Here is a 26,388-nt window from a genome sequence, read left to right on the forward strand (position 1 = left end):
AAATATAACATCTGGATACCAGGGAATAAAAATATTTCCGTCTCTTTCATCTTCTTGTCTCTGCAGTCATAATGAGAGTCAAAATCAACACATATAGAGGCATGATAGTAAAGGACTACAATACAACAACAAAATAATGAAGAAAAGGTTAATTCCAGGCTGCTTTTGTGAGAAAGAAAAACTTTGGAAGAAGACTGAAAAGAAGAAGAAGTAGTATAGTATATTTATTATGCTGTCTATATTTATGAATTTAAACCAAGCTCCTGGATATAAATGGCCATAAAATAGATTAAACATATAGTACGTTTATATAAGTTTTTGGTCATTTTCCTTAAAGGTGTTTTTTTTTTTTTAAGTGATTGTACAAGATTTTAAACAACACTTCAGAAAAAAAACAGTACAGTGAGGTCTGGACAATTTTTATATGAATTAACTGTAAAGAATGGTCTTCTTGTATTAAATACAAAAGTATGGTCAAGTCTTCATCAAGGTAAAACAGATATAAGTCTGGACATTGTTATATCCAGGTTTAACTAGATTTAATTCAGACATTTATTGTATTGGCCCACACAAATTCACCCACTGTAACCATGGAAAGAATACTGTGAGACATAGAGACTGAATTATGAATGCAGTGTTTTTAATTAAGAGCATTCCAACTGAAAGGCACATGCAAGTTGATGCAGTTGTTGCTCAGCGATGTTCAAGAGCCTTTTGATTGAATAACAAAAATCGTGTGAGACCTGATTTATGAGACTGACTGCTCTGCTAACCTGCTTGATTCTCTCTCTCTGTCTGTCTGTCTGTGTGTGTGTGAGTGTGTGTGTGTGTGTGTGCGCGCGCGTTTTTGTGACAAATGAGGACATAAATTTGTATAATGACAAAGGTATGACATAGGTATTACAAGGAGAAGGTGACTTTTCAGGACATTACCCCATGTCCCCACTTTTCAAAACGCTTATAAATCACACAGAATGGAGTGTATTGAAAATCTGAAATAGCACAAAGTTTCCTGTAAGGGGTAGGTTTAGGGGTAGGGTTGGTGTAGGGCAATAGAATATACGGTCTGTACAGTATAAAAACCATTACGCCTATGGGATGTCCCCACTTTTCTAAAAACAAACCTGTGTGTGTGTGTGTGTTTGTGTGTGTGTGTGTGTAGATTTGGCTATACTTGTGAGAAAACATCCTCAAGCATAGAGTGAAACAGGTCAAAAACTGACTGATGAGGACATTTAAAGTGGTTATCACAGTTTGAATCACTCATAATATTTGAAATATTTAGAATGCTTCAAAATGTCAAGAGATTTTAGTAAGGGTTTGGTTTAAAGGCAGGGCATTATAATCGTATTATGAAAGCCATTATGTCTAAGGTCATCACTATTTACTATATAAGGTCTGTTTTGAGTGTGTGTCACTATAAGAGAAAAAGGGCAAATGATTGGAGGGAGAAAAACATCAAATAAATCTAAAGAAAAGGTGCACATCTGGAAAAGAGTGATAGTTTGGGAGGGTGTGAGAAGACAGAGCCCAACAGATGGAGAGAGGGGGAGAGAAAGAACGAAAGAAAGAAAAGGAGATGCAGGAGAAAAAGAAAGTGGGAGAGAGAGAAAAAAACTGAAAAAAGTACAGAAGGGAGGGGGAAGAATAAGACAGAGGAGAGAGAGGTAAATGTACACAGCATCATAGTTCTTATGCAGAAGTTTAAGTGTTTGCACACTGACGGTCAACAGACTTCAACACGCTGTTCAGAGAGAAGAAGTGGACAGGACGGCGATATCACAGCAGAGGAGCACAAAAAAAAGAGAAAGGAAAGACACATCTCATTCCCTGATAAAGTAAGTAATTTGCACTTTAGTAGAATTTAAACCATTAAAAGTAAAAATGTATTCTATAATATTCCACTAATCTGTGTCCTGCAGTTTTACTACCCTGCTATTTCCCCTCTTTCTGTTGGATAAAGCCTTGTATCTAGCATTGGGATCGGTCTAGATTTCATAAAGCATCAAAAATCAATGTTACAGCAAGTGTTAGTGGATGTATGTCTTTTGTAATTGTTTGATTGATATTCCTATTGCATGTCAGTTGACAGTTCCTTCTCTCGGCATTTTAAAGCCTGCGTGATTTCAAAAAATGTTTAAAAACTGACAGAAGTGTCCTGATCAAACATTAATCCTGTGATTTTCGAGTTCCTGAGCACATCCAGCTATGTGTTGCGCCATGACGTGGAGCCATTTTGAGAAATGCCTCTTTAGTGACTCACTCTACAAAGTCAATTATGATCTCCAAGTTCAATATTATGTAAAGCTCTCAGTCCCCTCTGGACTCCTTCTCAGTGTGGAGTCACTCCAGTTTCTCTTTGCTTTCCTGCAGCATTTCTCTGAAATGTGGCTTTTTTTAGTCTAATGGCCATGTTTTTAGCAGTTCTGCCTATTCGTAGTAATCTTACCTCAGAGAGCTCTCTGTGGCATTGGCCCTTGTGGCTCCAGCACAAAGGAGATTTTCTTTCAAATAAGCTAATTTGCTATCAGTTAGGCCAGTCACAAGACAATCAGCCCGTCATCCATCTCCCCTCTGTGTTCCTGAATGAACTCGAGTCATTTTGTGATCTGATCGCAGTCATTTAATAGAGTGGAAATACCCGACACTTGCGTGATTGTTCTTGGGAAGTGAAGAGCATGAGGCACTTTCCATGGATACGGCACAAAAGAAGGCATGAAACCCATAAAAAAAAAATGTAAAGTCATTTTTTCCTTTTTCAAACAGCCAGAGAAGAACATTTTGTTGAGTTGAAAATGTGGATTTTTTTTTTTTACGTTACACCGTGATGTACAGTCGAAATAATCAATGCCCTTGCGTGTAACAATTTTAATGGTTGTCAATGTAATAATAATGTTTGGTAAACAAAACTAGTTAAAAATGAAAAATAGTTTTAGTGTAATTAATTAAATATTATTTCAATAGATTAAGTCAAAATTATTATGATTTTAATAGTTGGATACTGCAGAAAAGTTATTTTTGAAAAGGAAATCTAAAATATTATAATAGAAAGAAATATGGGATCTGTGCTTCGAACTTAAATACTAAATTCTAATAAAAAAAAGAAGTAGAAGACAACAACAACAACAAAAAAGAGCCCTGGAAAGTATCATGAGAAAAAAAAACAAGGACTATAGAAATGATGAAACAGAGGATACGATCATATAAAAATGCAGGCCTCTGCACTGAAATTTTCCACAGTATCATCGGCCCCTAAAACACATCTGGCTGTTTGTCCTGGAAAGAAGCAAAGTGCTCTCCCATGTGCCAGATGTACTGGCAGGGTAAAGGTTTAAATCTCTTGCCTTACATTGAGAGAGTTCTTAGTACTTGTTTAACTTTCTGATATTTTTTTCCTACCTCTCCTTTAAAACTCAGCCACTTCTTCACCATGACCGTTTCGACTGCAAAGATGATGGTGCCTATGATGGTCGTGGCGTTTTTGTCTCCATGTCTTGGGATGAGCAATGAAGTGGATTATGGGAATTGGAACTACAGAGAGGGAGGTAATATTATAAAATTATGAAATTGTGCAGAGTGTATTTAAGAATGGTAAAATGTGTTAAACTGAGGTGAGACATCATTCTTATTGCTATCTGAAAGTAATATCAATTTAGCCTAATATTTCAGAAACAAGCATGCAAGTGGTGTTCGGTGAGTATAATTATATAAATAACAGCCATTTAATTTTTGAGTAAATCTGATGAAATCTGAATTGATTCTGTGCAGGCCTAGTACTTTGCTTGTTGAAAGAGTTGCATGTCAAGTCGAGTCACATTTATTTCTATAGCGCTTTATACAATACAGATCATCTCAAAGCAGATTCACAGTAATAAAAATAAATAAATAACAGTATTAATCTGGTAAAGTTCTTAAGTTATGAAAGGAATACAATTCAGCTGTAAAGCAGCCCTATAACACTATTAAAATACTGTCATTATTCAGCTCAGTTTAGTTCAATGTTTATAGTTCAGTAGCAGTGCAAATGTTGCAAAGTTCATTCATTATGAAGCCAATTCAACTGTATAAAGCAGCTCTAAAGAAGATAGTGTCATTATTCAGCTAAATTCTGTTCAGTATTGACTCAATATTAATATTCAATTTAATAGTAGTGAATCAAATTATGAAATGAGCTTAAATCAACTTTTAAGCAGCTCTACAGAAGGCAATAGTGTTGTTATAGCTTGAGTTAGTTCAGTGTCGATTCATTCAGTTCGGTAACAGATGATGCAGAGTTCATTAATATGAAATAAATTCAGCTATAAAGCAACTCTACAGAAGACAATTGTCATCATACAGATAAATTGAGTTCAAGTTTTGTTCTCATCTGATAGTGTCAGTGCGGTCATTTCACATTACTGAATATTAGGTGTTTTTAAACTTCATTCCAAAAACAGCTTCAATCGTTGGTGTGTTGGGCCAATGTAAAAAAAAAAAAAAAAAGGCTATCAGTCTGGATTGGCTCAACTTCAACACATTTGTTCAGATGTACATGGAGCTAATATTAAAATACAAATCACATTGAACTATGTACACCAACAAACTCGTACCCTTACCTGTCAACCCAGCTAAAACACAAATAGACATCTCCTAATTCCACTCTTTAAAGTTAAAGCCCTGTAGTCCAGTGAAAGAAACCTGATTAAAACCATTCTGAAGCATCAGAAAGCCTCTTGTCATGTGGTTGCCTGCCTTATTAGAGACTAACCTCATTGTCTTTGCCCTCACGGCAGCGGAGAATGTGAACGTGGCTAACATACGCAGCGTGACTCGAGTGTTGGACGCCTGGGGCAAACGCATATTCAAAGATATCAAGACTCTCTTACACTCACAACCCAATGCCCTTCTGCCAGACTACTCCAGGTAACACGCTGTCTTTCCTAATACCTGTACAAATTCATTGAAAAGACTCTTTACTATGGATGGTGTTAAAGTACAAAGCAAGTAAAGCAATTAGTGTTAACCAACCACCAATATTTTTTATAACATGCAACTTAGAGAGTGTTAAACCAGCTATATCTCTCTTTGTATGTTCACTAAAGCTTTCTTGTCTTGTGGAAAAAGTTTTTTTGCACATGAAAGCTGCTCGTTGGACTGTTTTATATAAACTAGAAAAATGCACCGTCCTTTGGGGGTTTGTTATCCTGAAGTCAGCAGTTTAACAGACTTACATTCTAGCCCTAAGGAGATTGTTTTCAAGATGCTGATTCTAAGCTATTAGCATGGAAACAGCACTTAAAATCCCAGAAAAGGTTTCCTCGGTATCTATATCAAATTACAAGTAAGTAATAAGTAAAATAAGTAGTGCGCTAATCTTCATTGCTATAGGCTACTGTATATTTATATTTGTAGCAATATATAAACATAGGCCAACTTGGTCGATGCATATATTGCAGTATATATATATAAAAAAAGCTATTTTCTCATATATGGTATGCATTATTTAATAGTTTGCATTATATTTCCAGTAGGCTATATTCCAATATATTTCTGTTTCGTAAGGCATCCCAAAGTGACTTAAGAATTACATGTATGAATCAAATAGCAAATAGCAATTACAAGATCAAATCAGATCAGCTAATGATCACAAAGCATGCGAAGCCTAAAGCACTAAGAAGAAACACTGTAAACTAAACTACTAAACTAACAACAAACAACAACAAATGTCCTATTGAGGAAGGTTTACAATGTCTGCCGTTTAAACGTTGAAGCTAAAAGATCCTTGTATTTGAAATGTCCATTCACACAGAATGTGTTTTTGCATTTAAAAACTCGAACTTCGAGGAGCAGAGGAATGAAAAAAGAACGCAAGGTCTCGCATCACATTTTAAAGCTCGTTTAGAACTCAATTTCACTTGACGTGGCTTTTTAAAAGAGGCGTGCTTGAACAAGTCAGCGCATTGGAAAAAGTAGTGCAACGCTCAAATACCGTAATGTACTAATGCGTGTTTACGTAGAAAAATAAGTAAAAGGCATAGAGCAAGTAACAACACGTTGCCAGGATGGCAGGATTTTTGGCAATTGCCAGAAGAAAGACATTGTCAGTAGTCTAGCCTTGAAAATGTTAGAGACCAGATAAGCTACACAGAAGAGTAAGGCTCTCTGGAGAGAAGGCTTTGTTTTTCTTTTGTTATTATTCATGAAGCGGCCGGATCGGACAGTTGTCATAATGTGGTGTACAAAGGACTCGTCAACCTATGGCACAGAGCGTTTTAACACACCTAGAGGCAATGGCGGCGTGACCTTTTGAGTTTTTGTAAGGCAGGTCTGAGCTAGGAGGACCAGAAGCTCAGCCTTGTCATATTAAACTACGTCCTGTTAATGTATGTTTTTTGACTTTCTGACCCCACATTTTAGTACACTAAAACAAACATGAAATCTCCTTATTCACATTAATAATTCATAATGAACTTTTGGAGGACTGACTTGGTACGATGATTTTTTGCAGTGTTGAGTGTGTAAAGCGTGTGCCAAACCCTCACAAAAGAAACAGAAAAACGATTATACACTCTTTTCTCTCTCGTAGGCCTACAGATGTTTTCGCACATGCATACAAACATAGAAGCCTCTTCTATCTCGCCCCATTTCACACTCTCTTCTTCCTCGCAGGGTTCGTCCTCTCTCAGAGTCCCTAAATGATCTTTTCAGAGAAGTCTCCCACTTACAGAGGCGCATCACAGATCTTAACAATCGCCTAGCAACCCTGGAACCCTTCCTCCGTCATCATGGTTACCGAGAGGAGGGGGAGGAAGGAGGGGATGGCAAGGAACCGGCTCCTCAGAGTGTGGGACCAAGTCAAGCGAAGTATCCACGGCGCTACGTGGTTCGAGTGGTTCGTCCTGCGAACAGGGTGGTGAGAACCAGACGAGTCAAAGTGTTCAAAAATGAAAATGGAAGGGTTAAAGAGAGCGAGCGGTAGAGGGATAGACGAAAGATTTGCAAATATTACAATCAGATACATTAATGTTATTCAGGAAATAACCTTTATATTGGAGATAAAATATAATTCAAATATTAAAAATGTTAGTATACTATATAAGTGTGCATTCATTTTCTTTTGTCTGTACTCCTTCACGTTTGGGTCTCAAAAGTGCAATTAAAGTTCCCTGGCAGAAGAGCGAATGCTGGGAATGTTCATTGTGGAAAACTTTCCCAGCAGGATAATACCAAATGAAAAAAACCTTGAGAGTAAAAACAGAAACTGCAGCTCTTTCCAAACAAAGCTAAACAAGGATGAAGCCGTATACAATCAGTTCTTATTTTCTGTGGAGAATCTTCATTTAGGTATTGGTATCCACAGACATGTGTGTGACAGGAATAAAATCAGGTGAATAAATTTGAATACTTTAAAATATAATTATGTCAGTGTGTGTGTGTTTTTATTATTGACTACTCATTTTTTAATTGTGCTAAAATATTGAACCGCAGGGGTTGGTTGACAATATTAATTCTTTGTTGAATATCTCTTTGTTGAATAGCATATTAAGATAACTTAATTACAAATGAAATCCTTAGTTCTGGGTAAACAAAACCAGACACGTTACTTAATTTTGTTAATTATGTTCAATTATGTTATGCAGTTTGGGTTTGCTTGGCACAGTGCCTAACCTGAAAGTAATATACAGAAAAATGTAACATTTCTATTTTACGACTAAACACCACTAAAACTACTTTATGGTTCATTTTTAGTAAATTATTAATTTGAACAAGTTTTACAATGTTTTATCATGTTTTTTTTTTTACTTCCCTGGTAGCCTTTTTTATTTAAGTAGGCACTGTTTCACGTGTGTGTGTATGTATGTAGGCTATGTAGAGGTAAGCATGTGGTTATGTTCTACATTATTAAATTATTGTCATATTACACTCTATGCACACCAACCATCTCCATTCACATGCTTTTCATAAATGATGTCAAACGGGAGGCATAATTTCTCTCAGGCTTCCAAATCTTATATTAAAACATGGTTCCCATCTCTGTGTATATGAGAGCAGCGTCTACCACACATTAACTCCTGCATATAAAATGCATCATTACTAAATATCACTCACATATGCACTTTCACTCTCTCTAATAGAGAACAGCAGTATGCTGCTCACTATAGGCGAGTCACTAATTACATTAATTCCCTTAAATAATACTGAACACTAATTACGAACATCTGCATTGAGGAGCTTATAATGTAACTCAACGCATGCTAGCTAGATCAGATTATACTTTTTTTGTGCTCTTATGTAACAGTCAGAATCATAGCGGTGTAATTTTAACAACTGAAAATACAAACCATAGCGCCTCTACCCCTTCAGAGGTGAGCGAGATGACTCTGGAGTGTTATGTAACTCCGGCCGCATGGTGGCAGTGTTGCGCCGGTTAGTTCACCGCGCGTTATTTTGACAGGAGTGAGTGCTTGAAGTCTGTGGGCCACTGTTTTTGGTCAACACAGGACTTAAAGACGATTACCAATATAACTTCATACTTAAAGTGTGTTGGTGAGGACGTGTAACGTAATATTGGTACGTATGAACAAGCAACTCTGTCTCACGTAAACGAGCGTCCGTCATTTGTTCAGTCCTTCTTTAAATGACCGTGAAAGCTGCGACTTGCTTTAATTTTTGAATAAATTACTTTCTGAATCTTTCCATTCACGACTCCCTCTATCTATTCACCTGTCACTCCTTCCTTCAACTGCCCTGCTTGCGTTTAGCTCTCTTCATCTTTTTTCCCTCCCTCACGCCATGGACACGTGTGGGTGTTGCGTATCAGTTACTTGCTGTTTCTGTGTAATATGTTGTAGCACCCAAACCAAGACACAGTATACTACACAAATCTTTCTTTTTCCCTCACTAGCTTCCTCCCTCCGTCACTCTCTCTCTCCGTTTCCTTCTTTCTCTAAATGTCCAGTTGCTAGGTAACAGTTAATTGTCAAGAAATAGTTACATGTGTTGCAATGCATTCTGTGATTGGCTGCTTTAAGAAAGCGTGTGAGAGAAAGAGAGAAAGGGGAATGAAAAAAGAGAGTGGGGGAGTGAGACAGGAATAGAAAGAGTAGGTTTGTGAAACATTTCATTGCAAATGGTTTTAAAATAAACAGCTATTACTTTAAAAAATAAACCGCATGTACGACATCCTCATGATTAGAAACAGCACTTTCATACGGGAATCAATAATCAGAATATGCTTGACATGAATCGATAGATACGGAAATGAGAGATGAATTCAGTGACATCAGTATTTACTTGCAGTTTGTTCATGGTGCTGTGAACCAGACGTATCCAAGGCAACACCAGTGGCTAAGAAGCTCTCATTCACGTTCCATGTACATTATGTCACGAAGCAAACCTAAGCTTGTGTTGAATAGTCAAATGATTATCAAATAATACATAAGAAAAACATTTCACAATTTTCATATTAACAACGTGAAAAGCAAGTGAGATTCATATCTGGCACATGATGACACAGAAAACAAGGTGTGTCACCATTTCCCCTCAGATTCTGGCTGCTGGAGATGTATGGAAAAACACAGAAGGGACTATGAGGCTTGAGATATCTCCCTTTTATTTTGTTTTTAGTCAACACTGTTTTGTACAAAGAGACAGAAGAATATATCGTAGCACTTATTTTCACACTGTGTCTGTATTCTCAATAGCTTAAGTATTGTGAAATGTCTCATTAAATTATTATTATAGTCTTAACACATGTAATCTCTCTCTATACAAAAACAGAAAAAAGAAACAATTTTTGTCATATTTACAGAATCTGTACAGTTCTGATCCATAAGTAACATTTAAAATAAGTGGTTAAAATACAAGAAGGACAGAATTGAAGACAACAGAGGTGTACATTTTGTCTTAAATTCTGGTTCTCGAATGCTATTAGAATGGCACTGTGCTCCTGGTCCAGTGGTCTAATAACTTTTCCCCATGTGGCTATAAAAAATCTTCCAGACAAAAATGTATCTCAAATTTCATTATTTTAAATATTTGTCTTCATATATTAAAAGGCTATTGAAAGGGGACATAATTATTTACAGCAGACATAGTAGATAACCATTGCACTGTGCTCTGTTTCCTTTTCACACACACGCGCACACACACACACGCGCACAGACAAATGTGCACACACAAACACCTGCGCGCACACATGCCCACTCGCATACAGAGGTAATCAAGCATATGATTTCAGATACATGTACAATCATATGTGATGTACCTTACTGGGGAGGGCATTAAAATGACAAACCAGTAAAATAGAGTCAAACTAGTGTAGTCTTATCCTACCAGTCATAAAGAAAGAGATTAGTTCAAATGAGAATGAATGAAAAGGGAAATAAAACACTGAAATAACACAGAACACTGGCTACTATACCTCCATCCTTGTCCGCCCATTTTATCGGCCCATCTCCCTTGTATCTTCTGCTGCAAATGTTAAAAAATCTTCCCGACAAAAATGTATCTCAAATTTCATTATTTTAAATATTTGTCTTCATATATTAAAAGGCTATTGAAAGGGGACATAATTATTTACAGCAGACATAGTAGATAACCATTGCACTGTGCTCTGTTTCCTTTTCACACACACGCGCACACACACACACGCGCACAGACAAATGTGCACACACAAACACCTGCGCGCACACATGCCCACTCGCATACAGAGGTAATCAAGCATATGATTTCAGATACATGTACAATCATATGTGATGTACCTTACTGGGGAGGGCATTAAAATGACAAACCAGTAAAATAGAGTCAAACTAGTGTAGTCTTATCCTACCAGTCATAAAGAAAGAGATTAGTTCAAATGAGAATGAATGAAAAGGGAAATAAAACACTGAAATAACACAGAACACTGGCTACTATACCTCCATCCTTGTCCGCCCATTTTATCGGCCCATCTCCCTTGTATCTTCTGCTGCAAATGTCATCTCACACAACCTGTGTTTATCAAATGTTATATTAGCGTGCTTTTACAAGGCCACATCTTTAAAGTGAGAATTAAAACTGGAAAGCTTTTCAGGAAGAGCAAAGGCATCTGTCCCTGACACTCACACACCCAATCACACAATACTACTTCTACACAGTACTACTACTAAAAACTGTTGGCTCGACTCTGCGGTACAAACACAGAGATTAACAGGAAATGCAGTGGTCTGTTACCACATCTATAGCTCTTAAAGCAATGGCACACTGTTATGAGATATTGTTAAATGATTTACTAAATAAAATTAAAATCAGAAAAACAGACCAAGCATAAAAAATATTAAGGGTACTTTAGAAAAATGGTACCATGCAAAGAAAAGTATCGTGAAAAAATCGTGTGACAAAAAAAGACAAAATTAGCCTTAAATGGACGCAAGAATGGTTTTCAAAACTTATGCTTAACTAATGGCAGTATTCCTGACGAAATCTAGCAACATCACCCAAATTTGGGATTGCCGGTTAATTTCCTTAACGAGTTATTATTATTCCATACATATCCATTTTCAAAGATCTTATCAATTCATTGGAAACACCACATCTATTGTACAACCCGAACCTGTATGATGCACAGTTTATCAACATATTGCACCCACAAAGAGCAGGCATGATATCTAAATAGACATAAATGTATGAAACGCTAAAGATATGGCAATAAAATAAGTAAAAGACATGCATGCTCATCTTAAACACAAACTCTTACACACAAAGACAACTGAGTCAAAAAAAAAATGTGGCATAAAGTTGAGATAAAAAAATTAACAAATCGATAGCTATACATCAATTATAAACCGAATATTATAAATATTGTGCTTAAAGTGGAGATCTGTTTGGCTAACAGTTCATTCACAAAGAAAATGTATAAAGAAAATCTGCAATAAACACAACAAATTTCAAGTAAAGGATTTTTATCTAAGCTGTGGGCCAAGAGTTCAAAAAATGACAACGTCTTCAGACTGTCCTGCCATGAGTTCATTTGTGGTTTCGCAAACGATGGGGGGAAAAAAGTCATAAATACTAGCAACGAACCTCACATGGCTCTCATTTATCCAATTAAATGAGTTCACTGGTTTATTGATTTAGGTAATTAGGCAATTTAGCTAAATTATATGTTTGTTTTTGCCTGTGCCCATCCAAAATTCCTGAGAAATACCTCTACTTCATATAAGTTGGTATTAAAACTGCAAATTAACAACAAAAGGATAGGGAAAATAACTGGAGTCATCCCCACCATTATCATGTCTTACGTTATTTAAAAAAAGCACTCTGACTGGCATAAACTAAAATATGTACAAAATTTCACTTCTCCTGTACAGGTGCAGTAAAGGATTGTATTAGCCTGAATAACAGTAGGGAGGACATAGAAAAATTCTTAATGTTTGTCCGTTCGTTGATTTTTAACTGATACATTTTGCAGCAAAGTTGGATTGTTAACCTTTAATGTAATTCCTAAAATATCATCTAACCAATATGGTAAAACATAGATCTGTAGAGTTACATCCTTTCTGTCTATTCACTGTACAGAGTGGGAAAAAAATGTGTATTTACATAACAAAATGCAAATATTTGCTGAGAATCTTGCAAAACCCTACATACTGTGTACTGGCATCTCCCTAAGGAAAGTATAGATAAGCATAGCCAATACTAACTGCATTCTAAGAAGAAACAAATCCATGACACAGTTGTTATTTTGCCGCTTGATCAAAGACTTCCTCAGAATTGGGGGATGGTGGAGAAAAAATAATTAATAAATTTATTTTTATTTCTATATTGTAGATAACACCATACAAATGTAACGCCCCATGCCTCGACTCTCAGGGAGGATACTGTGTACTGTACAATGTTGTGCAAACCTCAAATATCCTATGTTCCTATTATTAAAAGCTATTCGAATAATAATTTATCTGGTTTTCTTTAGAACCTAGTTCTTGAGATTAATACTATAAACGCATTTAGCCTACTTTATGTCTCCTCAATGCTGGATATTCCATATCAGTGCTTATACCATTAAAAGGAAGCTTCCAGAATAATATGAATCATCCAATGACAAGTCTGTGTGCAGTGACCAGAAAGTTACCATGGCAATATGACCTGTAAATCAGGTATTCTGTAAGTCTTGGTAAGGCACATAACGTGCTGTGTATTAAACCAATATTGTTCTAACAAACGGAACACTGTAAAAATAAGGTGATAATACATTTCCTTCACAATGATATCTCAAGTGCAGCTGAAGTACTTTGCAAATCATGCCTTGTACACACATCTTACAGCACTCCATACTGGTAAAATAAACTTGAATAATCAATAATAAAGAACCTTATGGAATCCAAGTTTGTCTACAACTCAATTAACAATCAAATAAGCTCAGTTGACAAATCAAAAAAGCCTCCCGCAAAGTGGTTTGTTAACTAATAACTGAAACTACAGTACAAATATATAACAGCATAAAACATCCAGAAACCAAGCCCAATTGGAACATCATAAACATTGTAATAATATATAATAATATTATTATCAGGAACATTATCAATATAATTATTGTAAGTTTTACCCTGTTGCTTAAAAAGAGTAACTGATTTCCATCCACAATTGTACAAAGGATTGTACACGGTTATCTCCATCTGGATTGGCCGCTAGTTTGATGTTAGGAGCAGGGAAATAGTTAAATATACAAAAAACATGAGAATAAAGAGAGGAATAAACAGATTTTCCCCCCTAATCTCAACTTTTTGACAGTGGGCAGGTCCCCTCTCTCTATTTACATACGTATGCTTGGCAGTGCGTGATCCGCATAACTTAAAGAAAGCATGAGTCAGTTCCTCCACACACGGTTTCCTCTTCTTGTCGTGAGCATGAAGGAACTAATTACACACTGCCTTTTCAGTTTTCTCTCAATCATCATTCCGCATGTCTGTTGGCTTCTTTTCTGCGTTTTTATCTGTTTCTGACTCCCCTCTTCAGACATCAGACTCTATACTGGAAAGCTTCTCGTAAACATGTCCGTTGCTCGAGCCATTAAACGGTCTCTGTCCTTGACCCATTCCTAACCCATCCCTTGCTGACAGCAGCTTGTTGTTGCTAGGTCCTCCACCGTAGTGGTTGCCAAGAGGCCCGCCCAGACATAGCTCCTTGGGGAACCGAGGGGCCACATTGGACAGTACCCCAGAAGTTGCGGAAGCAGGCAAATAGGAAGTCACCCCCATGGAGCCCCGGAAGTCAGCCCGACTGTTGTTGAGGAGCTGTTGCTGCTGCTGCTGTTGTGGCATCTGTTGCTGCTGCGGCTGTGCCTGCTGCTTTTTGATGTAGTATGATTTGGCGCCGTGTAATAGACACTGGTCGTCGCCGAAGGTTGGGATGAATGGGTTCTGGTTCACCTTATCTGGGTAGAGAGATTTAGACAAGGAGTAAGTCCCAACCCCTCGGGTACCGCCCACACCTCCTCCCATCATGCCTCTATCCCTGTCCCTCATGTCTCTCTCACCCACGGAGCGACGGTGCAACCCACCTTCACCCCCACGAAATAAGCTAAATGATGAACCCCCGCCCTTCCCTCTGTCCCCAAAATATGATGTCTCCCGCTCCCCTCCCGCATACTGCTCAAACATCTGGGCGTAGGGGCTCGTGCCCTCCATGTAGCGGTCTTTGTCTTTTAGGCTCACGCTTCGGGGTGGAGGAAGCATTGACGCTCCGCCACTGCCTCCAAACCCACCCATCCTGCCCGCCCCTTCCTTCTGCAGCTCTACAAATGTGTCATAAGAGTGCTGCCTGCGCAAAACCTTACCACCTGGGCCAAATTTCCGCCTCTGTACCTGGGTTTGGGCTCCTGTGCCTCCCCCTCCCTTTCCGCTCTCCAGAGGGTGCTTGCCCCCAGTTTGATCCAAGAGGAGGTGGTTGTCCTCACTGATGTCATACAAGTTGCCCGGTTTCTTGCACGAATCACACCGCTTGCAGGTGGCTGAACTAGGGCGGCTTGAGATTTGTCCACTCCCTCCACTGGTTCCCCCAGCCCCGCCTCCCCCATGCATGCAAACTGGCTTGCTTCCTCCACTTCCAACCCCTCCACTGTGGCAATTGCGACATTCCCAATCCCCTCCAGCCAACCCCCCCACCCCTACGATGCCCTTTTCCCAGCATGCATGGCCCTGTTGCCCAGGCGATTCTCCTCCCATTCCACCCTTACATTCTGTCTTCTTGGATTTACCTTTCAGGAAATCTTCCATGGGAACCAAACTAGTGCACGCTCCCCCAGCACCACCGCTACTAACTACTCCACTGCAACTGCCTCCGCCCAGTCCCACTCCTCCACCCATTCCTGGAGCATCACTTAAATCCAAATGCTCCCATGCAGATGCCCCTTCCTTGGCTTGAAACTGGTCCACATAGAAGTCCCTCAAATTCTCTTTGTCTCTGAATAGATAGGAGGTGCTGTTACCACCTCTCAGGCTCTTGCGCTCCACGGGTGGGGTGGCTGAGCGGTGTGCTTGTGTTGCTGGATGATGGTGGTGATGATGGTGATGGATTGTGTGGTGGGGACGTCTCCTGAAGCCAAGTTCAATCTCATCCTGCTCACGGCGAGACTTGGCAGAAGCGGGTCTCTTTTTTAGGCTGTCCCTGTACTGCTTGCGCCGTTTGCCGTGCCCCTCGAGGTTCCCGTAGGTCACGGTGTGAGTGGAAATATCGGACATGTCAGATCGAATGTTTCCGTCGTCCCCTCCTGATCCCACCCCACCTCCCCCGCAGTACCTGTCGTGTCCTGCAATAAACCCTGAACTGGATGCCCCACCCTTGAAGGAGAACTTTCCATATAGATCTGGCAGGCCGGACTTGAAGCTTGACTGGGTGGGGTGACCTGCAATCAGGTCAAACTTTTCCCTGTTCCGATGTGTCAGCGACTGCCTTGGCTGGGTGGTGAAGATGGGCGCTACCCCTCCCCCTAAGCTGTCACAATCGTACCCCCCCTCCAATGAACTGGCACTCCCTAAGCTACGAGGTCGGTTAGGCAGGGGACCCGACATACCGAGAGCCAGTTCGGATCCCGTGCCCCCATGGTGGTGTAGGTAATGATCCTGGTACAGGTTGCTGTCCTTCAGGTGCAAATTCCCAAAAGTCCTCTCCACCTCGCTTACATATTCGCTGAACATGTTGTCCTCTGGCAGGTACGGTGGAGGCTTGCAGTCTGTGTGGCCTACTAGGCTGCGCCGGTGTTCACTGATGTCATAAACGGCTGACTCACGATGGCTGTAGTCCAGTGCGCTGCGAGGTGAACCATTGACCCCAGGTACAGAGGTCATGTTTTTGGCAGTACGCAACAAACGGAGAATATTGGAGTGGGTGTTGTTCATGTTCATGTTCATAGTGGCTGATGGTGAGTTAAGGGCTGATTTGTTCTCTTCAATCTGAACACCATGGATGCAACTGTAGATGCCCTGTTGGACAGATAAAATGAGGAAAAGCAAAAACAAAGGAGAGGAGAAGGAACAAACAATGTGGGATTAGATTGTTGTTTAATGAAGTTTAATTAGCAGCAAGCATTTTCACAATTCTGATGCTAAGTTCATGTTAAGTCTCAAGGCTTAGTCCTTTCAAGTCAAATCTCTGAATTTGTAATTACTGTTCTGACAGTCTTCTATATGCTGTAGTTTAATTTAGACAATTAAAAAAAACTTATTTCTAGGGATTTCCTGTTTATCACGTGTAAAAAAAGAGTTTATTCATTGTTGTCTTTAACCTTTTGACATTATGTGCACAAGAGCAGAGAAAGGAAATTGAGGGATACAGAAAGGAATGAAAGGAGAAGGGAAAAAGAGCAAAACATGTTCAAGAAAGAGAAACGGCAGGGGCGATAGAGGTTCTGATTAATGATGACATGGTGACAGGGTTGCAGTAACTCTGTGGTTTTGACTGCCTATCAATGTCTTTAATCAATGTGATTAAAATTCAGCTGACACCACTGTGTCTACTCCTCTGTCTCTCCTTCATCACTGCCATGACAAATTAATTACACAATATTCTAATAAACCTCTCCAGCTCATTCACCAGTGATGCAGATTTACTGCATTTTAATCCATTTATCTATGTAGTTTTGGCTTTCTTTTATCAAACTCATTTCTAAATGGCAAATGTGTTATTGTAAAACTGGCTTGAAGTCAAAATACTTCATTATCTTTTAAACGGCTGGGTGCTTCCATTTATACCCAAACCTGTAAATGTTGTGATGCACTATAATGGAATGTGTTTTTTTTAATATACAAACCAGGAAAACCATTTCATAACAAACAATACATGAAACATGTGGAACAAATAGAATTCTCTTCAAAACATTTCAAAGGGTAAAGGTTACTCTTCTACTGGCGATCTATCCCTCTAGTGAGGCAACATGTCAGAAATGTTTCCTGTCTCACTCTTAGTCACGCTTAGTGTCTGTCCACTTGTGTGTATTTTTCCCCCTCTTCTCTTTATGTTCCTCTTATCTTCTCTACCTTCTGTCTTTTTTAACTCGGGCCATCCTTCCCACTGTGACTCTTATTCTCATTCATCTCCTGACCCTTCAATCCGATTGGGTTAGAACATATTCTTCATTCAGTGTTATCTCATTTTTCTTTCTTTTTCCTTCTTTCTCTTGAGAGGTGCCTTTCTCTCCCATATTGTGTTTTTTTTAATAACATGCTTATGCAAAAATACTTAAGCATCCTTAAAACAGTCAATTCAACCAAAAGTGACTGTTTATGCTTAAAACTATAAAAAAAAAAAAAAAAAGTAATTTTCAGATGGGCTGAGAATATACACATTCAAGATAAATTTTTTTGACATTTTTTAGATACATAAATTTGCCATAAAGTGAAATATTTTCTAAATGCATGTTAATAGATCTTATTGTGAACAATTCATACTTTATGGAAGTCCGTTTCCACCACTGAATAAAAAAAAAAAAAGGTAACTGTTTTTATCTCACAATTCTCACTGTTTTTCTCAGAACTGCGTAATACAGATTCGCAATTCTGACTGTTTTCTCCCAATTGTGAGATATAAAATCGGAATTGTGAGAAAAAAAGTCAGAATTGTGAGAAAGTCAGAATAACTCTTTTTTTTTTTTCTCGTAATTGTGAGTTTCCATCACAGTTCTGAGATAAAAATGTCAGAATTGTGAGTTTGTATCACGCAAATTCTGAGAAAAAAGAATTGTGAGATAAAATGTCACAGTTACTTTTAAAAAAAAATTTATTCAGTGGCAGAAACAGGCTTCCATAATACTTGCTTGTGTATGATTTTTTTTTTTTTTACTTTTGACTTTGTAATTTTTATTGAAAATTTAATATGTAGGACTTCTCCAATCATTTAGACCACTTAAACCCCACTCCCTGCAAGTTCAAGTTCAACTGCTGCTACTTTTGTGTGGAATGGCTCATCTCGAAATCCAATTAAATAACGATTCATAGAACAAAAACCCCACCTACGTAGTTTTTTTTTTTGTTTTGTTATTTCTGATAATCTGTTACACTTTGATGTGTCACAAATTAGACAACAAACCTGTCACTACCTAGGATAGGAAAGAAATTTTGACTGGACAATAAGACAGAGATGCCAATGCAGAAAATTATTATTAATCTCTCTTAACAGTACTCCTAATCTCCAAACCTTCACAAACTCAATAGGCTGCTGGCTCCTGAAGTCAGTCTTGGTGGTTGTTTGCCTTTGGATCAAAAGTGAATCTGCCACTCACCCTGCTAATGGAGAAGGTCATGCCAGGCTTGCCCGAGCACACACCCATGAAGCAGAATCGCAGTTGCCAGTAGAAGAGGTGCTCTGCGATGAATGTGATAAGGGACAGGGCCATTGCAGCTCCCAGCATGTAGAACACACCTGCCATGTTGTCTACATCCAGCTGACTGCTCATCACCTCATTTTTCTCATTGTGGCAGATGCCAGTCAGCCACAGGGCCTCAAATTCCTCCATCTCACCTACAAAGAAGGAGAAAAAAGATTGCACTTTCTATCATTTGAATGTGGGTTAGAAAGAGAGTGATTGTTTGTGCATCTTTTTCTTTCTGCCTCTCCAGCTGTGTGTTTTGTGTGTCTGTGGGCTTCGAATGCTCTCAAGCTTTACTGTTAGCAGACGTGTCTGTTCACGTTTGTCTATCTGTGACGATTTCAATGCGTTTCAGCACTGCATTTATTTAGAGCCCCCACAAAACTCTGCACAGTAAACAAATTACGGCCCATGTGAAGTGTAACATTTGTCGTAACGGATTAATCCAACTCACACACACACTGAGCTCTCTTCACATTAATGATTGCTTATGGGAGTCACTTGAGATTTGGTTCCCAGCTCTAATAAGGGCCCTGAGGGGCCTGACAGCCCGCATAGGAGGGACAGGATCAAACTCCAAAACGCCATTCGGTGTTCTGCAGGTCTGTCTTTAGGGACAAATGCAGATACACACAAATATACTTTTTCTCACACTAAAAAAAAAACATGCAAAAGGATCCATCCATTCAGTGCCTGCAGTTCTATGCCACACTGGGAACTGTAGTCGGGGACTTCAGGCTTCAAATCCGTCAAAAACACAATACCTATGTGAGGGTGAATGTGCGCGCGGGTGTTCACATGCTGTGCCGGTGCATTCATGTGTACCTACATGTATGTCACACAGTTGATGCCTTCCCAGTGTACTTTTGAGATAACACAAGTGCCCCCTTGACACTTGCAAATAGGACTCTATTCCTGCTCCTGGATCATATGCTGGCTTATATAATAACATGTGATACACCTATACCTTTCCGATTCCATACTGCTGTCAGTGTGCACTGCCTGCTTGTCAATATGCATATGAACACTCACTTTGCCACTAATCTAATCTAATGCGTCCCGCTTGCTTGACATAACCATGCATGCATGAGGAATCATTAAGTAGGGTATATACAGGTGCATCTCAATAAATTAGAATGTTGTGGAAAAGTTCATAATGTATCCGATAGAATTTTCTATGACTCTGCCCGTATACAGTATCTATAAGATCTCTTTACGAAATGTCATCCTAAGTGTCTAAAATTGTTAACACTGTTTATGCGTGTGTGGGGTGTATAGGGCATGTTCTGCATGTGTCTTTGGATGTGTTCCAAACAGCTTGTCATCTCAGATGCTGTTTGGGGAAGAGATGATGATTTCTAGAAATGGCCCCTGGATCTGGATCACTAGGAAAGCACTCGAATCAAACTGAATTAGAGATGTGGATATAAACACTTTTCAATGCTGTACATCTATTGCTGGTACAGTACAACTATTATAGTTACTTGGTACACTAAATTAGTATACTATACACCAATTACAAATACAAATTTACTACTACAAATTTTAAAATGTAATTGATTCCTGTGAAGGTAAAACTGAATTTTCAGCATCATTACTCCAGTCTTCAGTGTCACATGATCCTTCAGAATATAAAATGCAGATTTGCTGCTCAAGAAACATTTCTTGTTATAATCAATGTTGAACACAGTTGCTTAATATATTTGTGGAAAGTGTGTTAATTTTTTGCAGGACTCTTTGATGAATAGAAAGTTTAAAAGAAAAGCATTTATTTGAAATAGAAATCTTTTGTAACATTATACACATCTTTACTGTGAGGTCTGATCAATTTAATGCATCCTTGCTGAATAAAAGTATTAATAAAAAATAAAAAATAAAATAAATATATATATATATATATACAGTATATATATATATATATATATATATATAATTGGTACAGTAAATTTGCTTAATATTGGCAAATCTAATATTACCATCAACAACTTTCATTTGTACATTGCAAATTTCCACATTTTCCCCTCCATATTTAATGCAACTATATTGCTGTATTTTATATAATAATCATAAACACAAAGTTATATCCTTTGTGCAAACAGACTAATATGAAAGAAAACCTAAAACAGCTTTAGTTTTAGCTTTGCATCACCTGTGTAAACTATAGTAACTTATACTATTACAGAGCACATTATGAGATGAATCCTTGATTTGATGAGTACATTAATTCGATATTAGCTTTATTATGCTTTAACAGAATGTGAATTTCACACAAAGGAAGCTTTGAAAAACAGGATGCCATATTTTCACACATCTGATACCATTTTGTGTTTGTTGGCGTTCTAACAGACAGTATAGGCACTTGTCATCTCTTGCCAGGTATTGTTCAAAACTGTTTGCCTTGAGGGCACATTGAGAATCATTTAAAGAAGAAGTGAATGAAGTAAACATCTCAAGCTGTGAATCCTCTACACATTCGCGCCACTTTTGTGAACAGCATTTCATCGCAAAAACCTGCCTTATTCACTAACCACCCACAAACCATTTTAATCAGGCACCGTCTGCTATCGTGCAATCCGCTCATCTGAATTTTTTCAGTGAATCAGATGCTAAAAGAATGCAGACAATGTAGATTCATTCTTAGTGAATGTCCCCTAAATAACTTGAACTTGAAATCTTGAACTAATTTGTGCAGATTAAGACTGGTGGCTAATTCATCACAATCATCCAATAAAAAAAACTATTAAAAAAAAATAAAATGTCTTTACCATCTCCAAAGAGCTGCAGAATGGCGAGATCCACTGCTCTCTTCCAGCCTGAGTCTTTCTGAATGGCAATGCCATACCCTGTAGTAGCAAAGATATAACCACTGCCGATGGTCACCAGTTTACATCCCTCATCACGTCCAGCCATGTAGTTCAAGACCGCTGCATCGTAGATGAATGCATCCAATTTACTACACAGGGCAGGGAGAGGAGTAATATGTTAGAATGTTGGTAAGGCCTTGTCAAACATTAAACTTTGGCAAACCAGCGTTATTTTACTATCATTGACATACAGATATAGTTTTTGTTAATATTCAGAATTTTTATTGTTTTATTTTTATATTTACTGTTTTATTTAAATTTTAAAGTTTTAGTAATTTAGTTTTTGTCACTATATTAGTTTTTGTGGGTTTTTTTTTTTTTTGTCTATGTAGTTTTTAGTAAGTTTTAGTTTGAGTTATTTTAGTCTTTCAACTTTAAATGAAAATGAGTTATTTAATAATTAATTTCATTTATTTTTTATTTAATATAATTACATTTTTAATTAATTAGTTAATTTATTTTACTTCATGTTTATTTTATTTCAAATAATGACATTTCTTATGGTAAAAAAAAACAAAACAGATTTCCTGGGAACTGTGTGTTGGATATGAGATGTAACTTCAGGTCACTGATATAGTGTGTAATGCTAACTTAAATAGCATTTTGCTATTTCTTGTATTTAATTATTTTGCATCTTTTATGAGCTCATCTTGAGTGAGGGAGTACATGAAATTTGTAATAGACCATTAAAAACCAGCATGACAAGTCAAAAGGTATTTAAAAATGTTGAAAAATGTAAATGAAAACTAAGGTGACTTACTGCAAGATATGCCTGTAGTTAAAAAAAACCCATAGCCCTATACAATAAGGTCTCATTAGTTAATGTTATTAAAAAGTATAAATATTATATATTTAATATATGATTATTATATAAAAAGCATTATATAAGCAATACATTTGTTACAGTATTAATCTTTGTTAATGTTATAAAAATACAACTGTTCATTGTCTGTTCATGTTAGCTTAGATCCATTAAATAATATAAACAGATACAACTTTTGTTTTTGATAATGTATTAGTAAATGTTGATGTTGAGTAAACTAAGATGCTTCAGAATTATTTTTCATTGTTAGGTCATGTTAACTAATGGAAACAAATGGAAACTTATTGTAGTGTTACCAATAAACTTGTAGTTTTAAATTCAACTTTTAAAGTGTATTCAGTTATTTTTCTCTCATTAAATCCTGTTGTACTGAGTGTCTTTTTAAATTGTCCACTATTAGTACTGATAAAATAAAGGACAGCAGAAGTCAGTCTCATGTTGAATCAGTCTTTTACCAATCAGCATCTCCAAACAAAGTCCCTCCAGGATGCCTCATTTTGATGCTATTATCAATCCAGAGTTCATCCACCCACTCACTCATCACACACTGTACTTACTGCTGTCCTACAAGCTTTTCATCTCCCTGTCTTCCCAGCCTTTATATTCTTTTCATGCAGATACCATCTCTCTCTTTTTTCATTCTCACCCCATCTTGAGGCTGTGGAGGGCCTCGTTTACGTTCTTCTGGTGGAAGCTGGTCATATAGGAGTGCATCTCTTTGTAGTTGTTCCTTATGTTTCTCTCTGTGCTGCCATTGGGCACAGTACCGAAGCGGAATGGAGGGGAGAAGTCATTCGGATGTTGAAACTAGATAAGAGAGAGAAAGCGAGAGAGAAATATATATATAACTCAGCAGTGTCCACATTGTCAATGAACACTCAAGGGACAAAGTGTGAGGAGAGGTGTCATTTCAAAAAAGCTTTAAAGATACAACAGATCTTTTTTGTCCCACCATTCATAATAGAACTATTTCCAGTGTAAACACACAGACTATGTTCTCTAGACACTCAAAGCTTCACTAGACATAAAAAGTAAAGCATGACTTAGAGTAAAAAAAACAAAATCTCACTACATAAATTATTAAAGAAACTACAGCAACCTCTCAGAGTCAAATCTTGTTTTCTGTTTCATAACGGTTGGCTAATTCACATTAGCCCAATTTTTTACACACGAAGATGACACGGAGAAAAAAAAACACAAATTACCACAAAACCAGTCAGCATGTGGTTGCCCAAATATGTCATCAGTCGTTTGAGGATAATAAACAGTAGTATTAGGATGTCACATGCAACACTGTGCCATGTAAGCATGCATGAATTCGCTTATGAACAAAAATGATTCACTGTTAAGACCATGAAGTGGGATGTTTTTTTCTATAAATTCAAATTAAAGTCATCATTTCCACACAGGCTTCACTAACAAATCCCACCCCCAAACTCATGTGATTCGTTAAGCCAGAAGTTGACATGTCAGATTGCTTAAACAAACAAAGCAATATTTTTAAAGCACCAGAGCCTCGGAAACCCACAAACGGCTTACTTATAGCTGTCTTTGCACATTAAACTAAGACAGAAGAACATTTTATAACATCAAAAATATTACACAGTGCACCTTAAATATTGCATCATTTATCGGCTAGTCTGTGCGAATTAACCTTAGCTGTTTAACACCAAGGATAAAGCAGAGTTTGGTGTTTCAAGTCAAGTTACGTTCAGTTCAAGGGAGTCTTTGGGAAAAAAAAACAGCTTTTCATGTCCTAGAGGTGGAAGAGATCTAATTTTTTGACAGTAGGATAAATGAGATCAATAAGAACTATAATTTTAATAACAGCTTTCAGATGCCCGTGCTTCACTTTTGCACGTTGTTAAATTTGACCGATAAACCCTTTTACCTTTTTATCACTCAGGCCCGTCACCTGGTCCACATACTCCTCTTGAATCATAAATGCGGCCAGGTTGGCAGTGTAACTAGCCAGGAAAATCACAGCGAAGAAGGCCCAGACTGAGACCATGATCTTGCTAGTAGTGCCTTTGGGGTTCTGCACGGGCACAGAGTTATTGAAGACCAAACCCCAAAGTAGCCAAATAGCTTTTCCGATGGTAAAGGAGGGACCGCCAGGCTCTGATGGTGTGTAAAGAGGTAGAGAAATTGATATAGAGAGTTATTACCTTATAATTTAATGGGAATCAGAGAAGAGTGAAAGGGCACAGGAAGAAAATCTATAATAAATAGCCACGAATTAACTATTCAGTTTTGATTTTGATCAAAAGAATCAATAATATTCAGAGAAGCAGTACACTGCTGAGCATGAAATCAGCCAATACAACATGGAAAGACTGATATAATGTCCAAAACTAAAAGACAAGGTTATTTTATATTTGTATATACATTGCATATATGTGACCCTGGGCCACAAAACCAGTCATAAGGGTCCATTTTTCTAAATTGAGATTTATACATCATCTGAAAGCTGAATAAATAAGCTTTCAGATGAATGTTTTTTTAGGATAGGACAATTTTGGCCGAGATACAACTATTTGAAAATCTGGAATCTGAGGGTGCAAAGACATCAAAATATTGAGAAAATCGTCCAAATGAAGTCTTGATGAGCCAAAAAGAAGTTTTGATATATTTAAGGTAGGAAATTTACAAAATATCTTCATGGAACATGAATATCCTAATGATTTTTGGCTTTAAAAAAAATCGATAATTTTGACCCATACAATGTATTTTGTATTTTTGCCACAAATATACCCCAGCGACTTAAGACTGGTTTTGTGCTCCAGGGTCACATATATAAAATATACTGTATATATACATTGATATAAATTTAGATTTAATTTAGAAACATTTCAAACAAATGTTATATGAACATGTATAAATAAATATACAAAACAGACATAAATATTAATATATAAAGATGCATCTATTTATATATATATATATAGATTTAAATGAAAAAAAAACATATATAAAGTACCATTAAATGCATAGTTATGAACAGAAGTATATTATATTAAATAAAAATATTATATTGTAATGTAATGAAATGCAATGAATGTAATTATATCAATTTTTAGATGGTTATAAGATGAAAACGTTAACCTATATATACCAAATGTATATTGGTGTTCTGTATAAAGGATATAGATTTGTGTGTGTGTGTGTGTGTGTTTATATAAGCGTGTGTGCTCACCTCGTCCATCTGCCAAGCAGCGATTATAGCCAACAGGACTGAAGTACTCAAAAACGAAAACAGCCACGGCTGAAACTATCAACAGCATAACGAACATCATTACCCAGACATCAGCGCTGAAGGGCTCTGAGAGCAAAAAAAGAAGGGAAAAGAAATTACTAATGAAGAGCGCACTTGAATTTGGAATTATGTCTTGAATGCCATTACAGTGTGTATATATCACTTACCTAAAAAGGCAGAAGGTGACACTGTGCCATTGCTACGAGAGACCATGACACTAATCCCAGTCTCTATGAAGGGCACAGAGAAGTCAATGACCTCTGACCTCTCTTCGTTAATGGTCAGGGACCCCACTGCCATGTGGGCATTCTTCAACGCCACCTAGACATGAGGAAAAAGGGTGGTTATACCGAACCTGGACTAGTCTAGGCATGCCACAACAGAGGGTGGAAAAAAGCAACAGTGTGAGAAGCAAAAGGTGAAAGAACTAGTGAATGAGAAAACCATTATGGAAAAAAACCAAGACCGTGAGACCAAGGAAGGCAGAAATCAGGTTACTTCCTACAGTGGGTCGCAGTAGCTTTTAATAGCCATTTCTCCTTTTTTTTTAACCTTTCCCTAATCACCACTTCCCCAAACCCATCACTTGTCCAGGAAAATTTAGAGTTACATATAAGGGGCCTCT

At 37.6% G+C, this 26,388-nt stretch overlaps 2 protein-coding genes across 6 annotated transcripts in view; one reads left to right on the forward strand and one right to left on the reverse strand.

Annotated features, from left to right (window-relative positions):
- Positions 1-7,213, forward strand: LOC107676841 (uncharacterized). 3 transcript variants are annotated; one of them, XM_016471526.1, is made up of 4 exons: positions 1-22; positions 3,418-3,545; positions 4,773-4,902; positions 6,649-7,213. In XM_016471526.1, the coding sequence occupies exons 2-4, from the start codon at positions 3,431-3,433 to the stop codon at positions 6,956-6,958; spliced, it is 555 nt and encodes a 184-aa protein (XP_016327012.1). In that variant the 5' UTR covers positions 1-22; positions 3,418-3,430; the 3' UTR covers positions 6,959-7,213. The 3 variants fall into 3 exon arrangements, with proteins under 3 accessions (XP_016327012.1, XP_016327010.1, XP_016327011.1); XM_016471524.1 differs by lacking the exon at positions 1-22 and adding an exon at positions 1,506-1,838 and having other exon boundaries at positions 3,413-3,545; XM_016471525.1 differs by lacking the exon at positions 1-22 and adding an exon at positions 1,762-1,838.
- A 3,291-nt stretch (positions 7,214-10,504) lies between these two features.
- grin2bb (glutamate receptor, ionotropic, N-methyl D-aspartate 2B, genome duplicate b) overlaps positions 10,505-26,388 on the reverse strand; it is a 106,359-nt gene continuing 90,475 nt past the window's right edge. Inside the window, exons 9-16 of one of the 3 annotated variants that reach the window (XM_016471606.1) lie at positions 25,931-26,084; positions 25,704-25,829; positions 24,399-24,628; positions 23,154-23,314; positions 21,586-21,773; positions 18,734-18,972; positions 16,031-16,439; positions 10,505-14,392 (exon numbers count right to left, since the gene is read on the reverse strand). In XM_016471606.1, coding sequence (XP_016327092.1) covers positions 13,971-14,392; positions 16,031-16,439; positions 18,734-18,972; positions 21,586-21,773; positions 23,154-23,314; positions 24,399-24,628; positions 25,704-25,829; positions 25,931-26,084 — 1,929 coding nt within the window. In that variant the 3' untranslated portion in view covers positions 10,505-13,970. Of the gene's footprint in view, positions 16,440-18,733; positions 18,973-21,585; positions 21,774-23,153; positions 23,315-24,398; positions 24,629-25,703; positions 25,830-25,930; positions 26,085-26,388 lie in introns of all 3 variants that reach the window. The other 2 variants (XM_016471605.1, XM_016471604.1) reach the window with 2 other exon arrangements.

Source organism: Sinocyclocheilus anshuiensis, unplaced genomic scaffold (genome assembly GCF_001515605.1).
Source record: "Sinocyclocheilus anshuiensis isolate Anshui unplaced genomic scaffold, SAMN03320099.WGS_v1.1 scaffold2166, whole genome shotgun sequence".
Lineage (NCBI taxonomy): Eukaryota > Metazoa > Chordata > Actinopteri > Cypriniformes > Cyprinidae > Sinocyclocheilus > Sinocyclocheilus anshuiensis.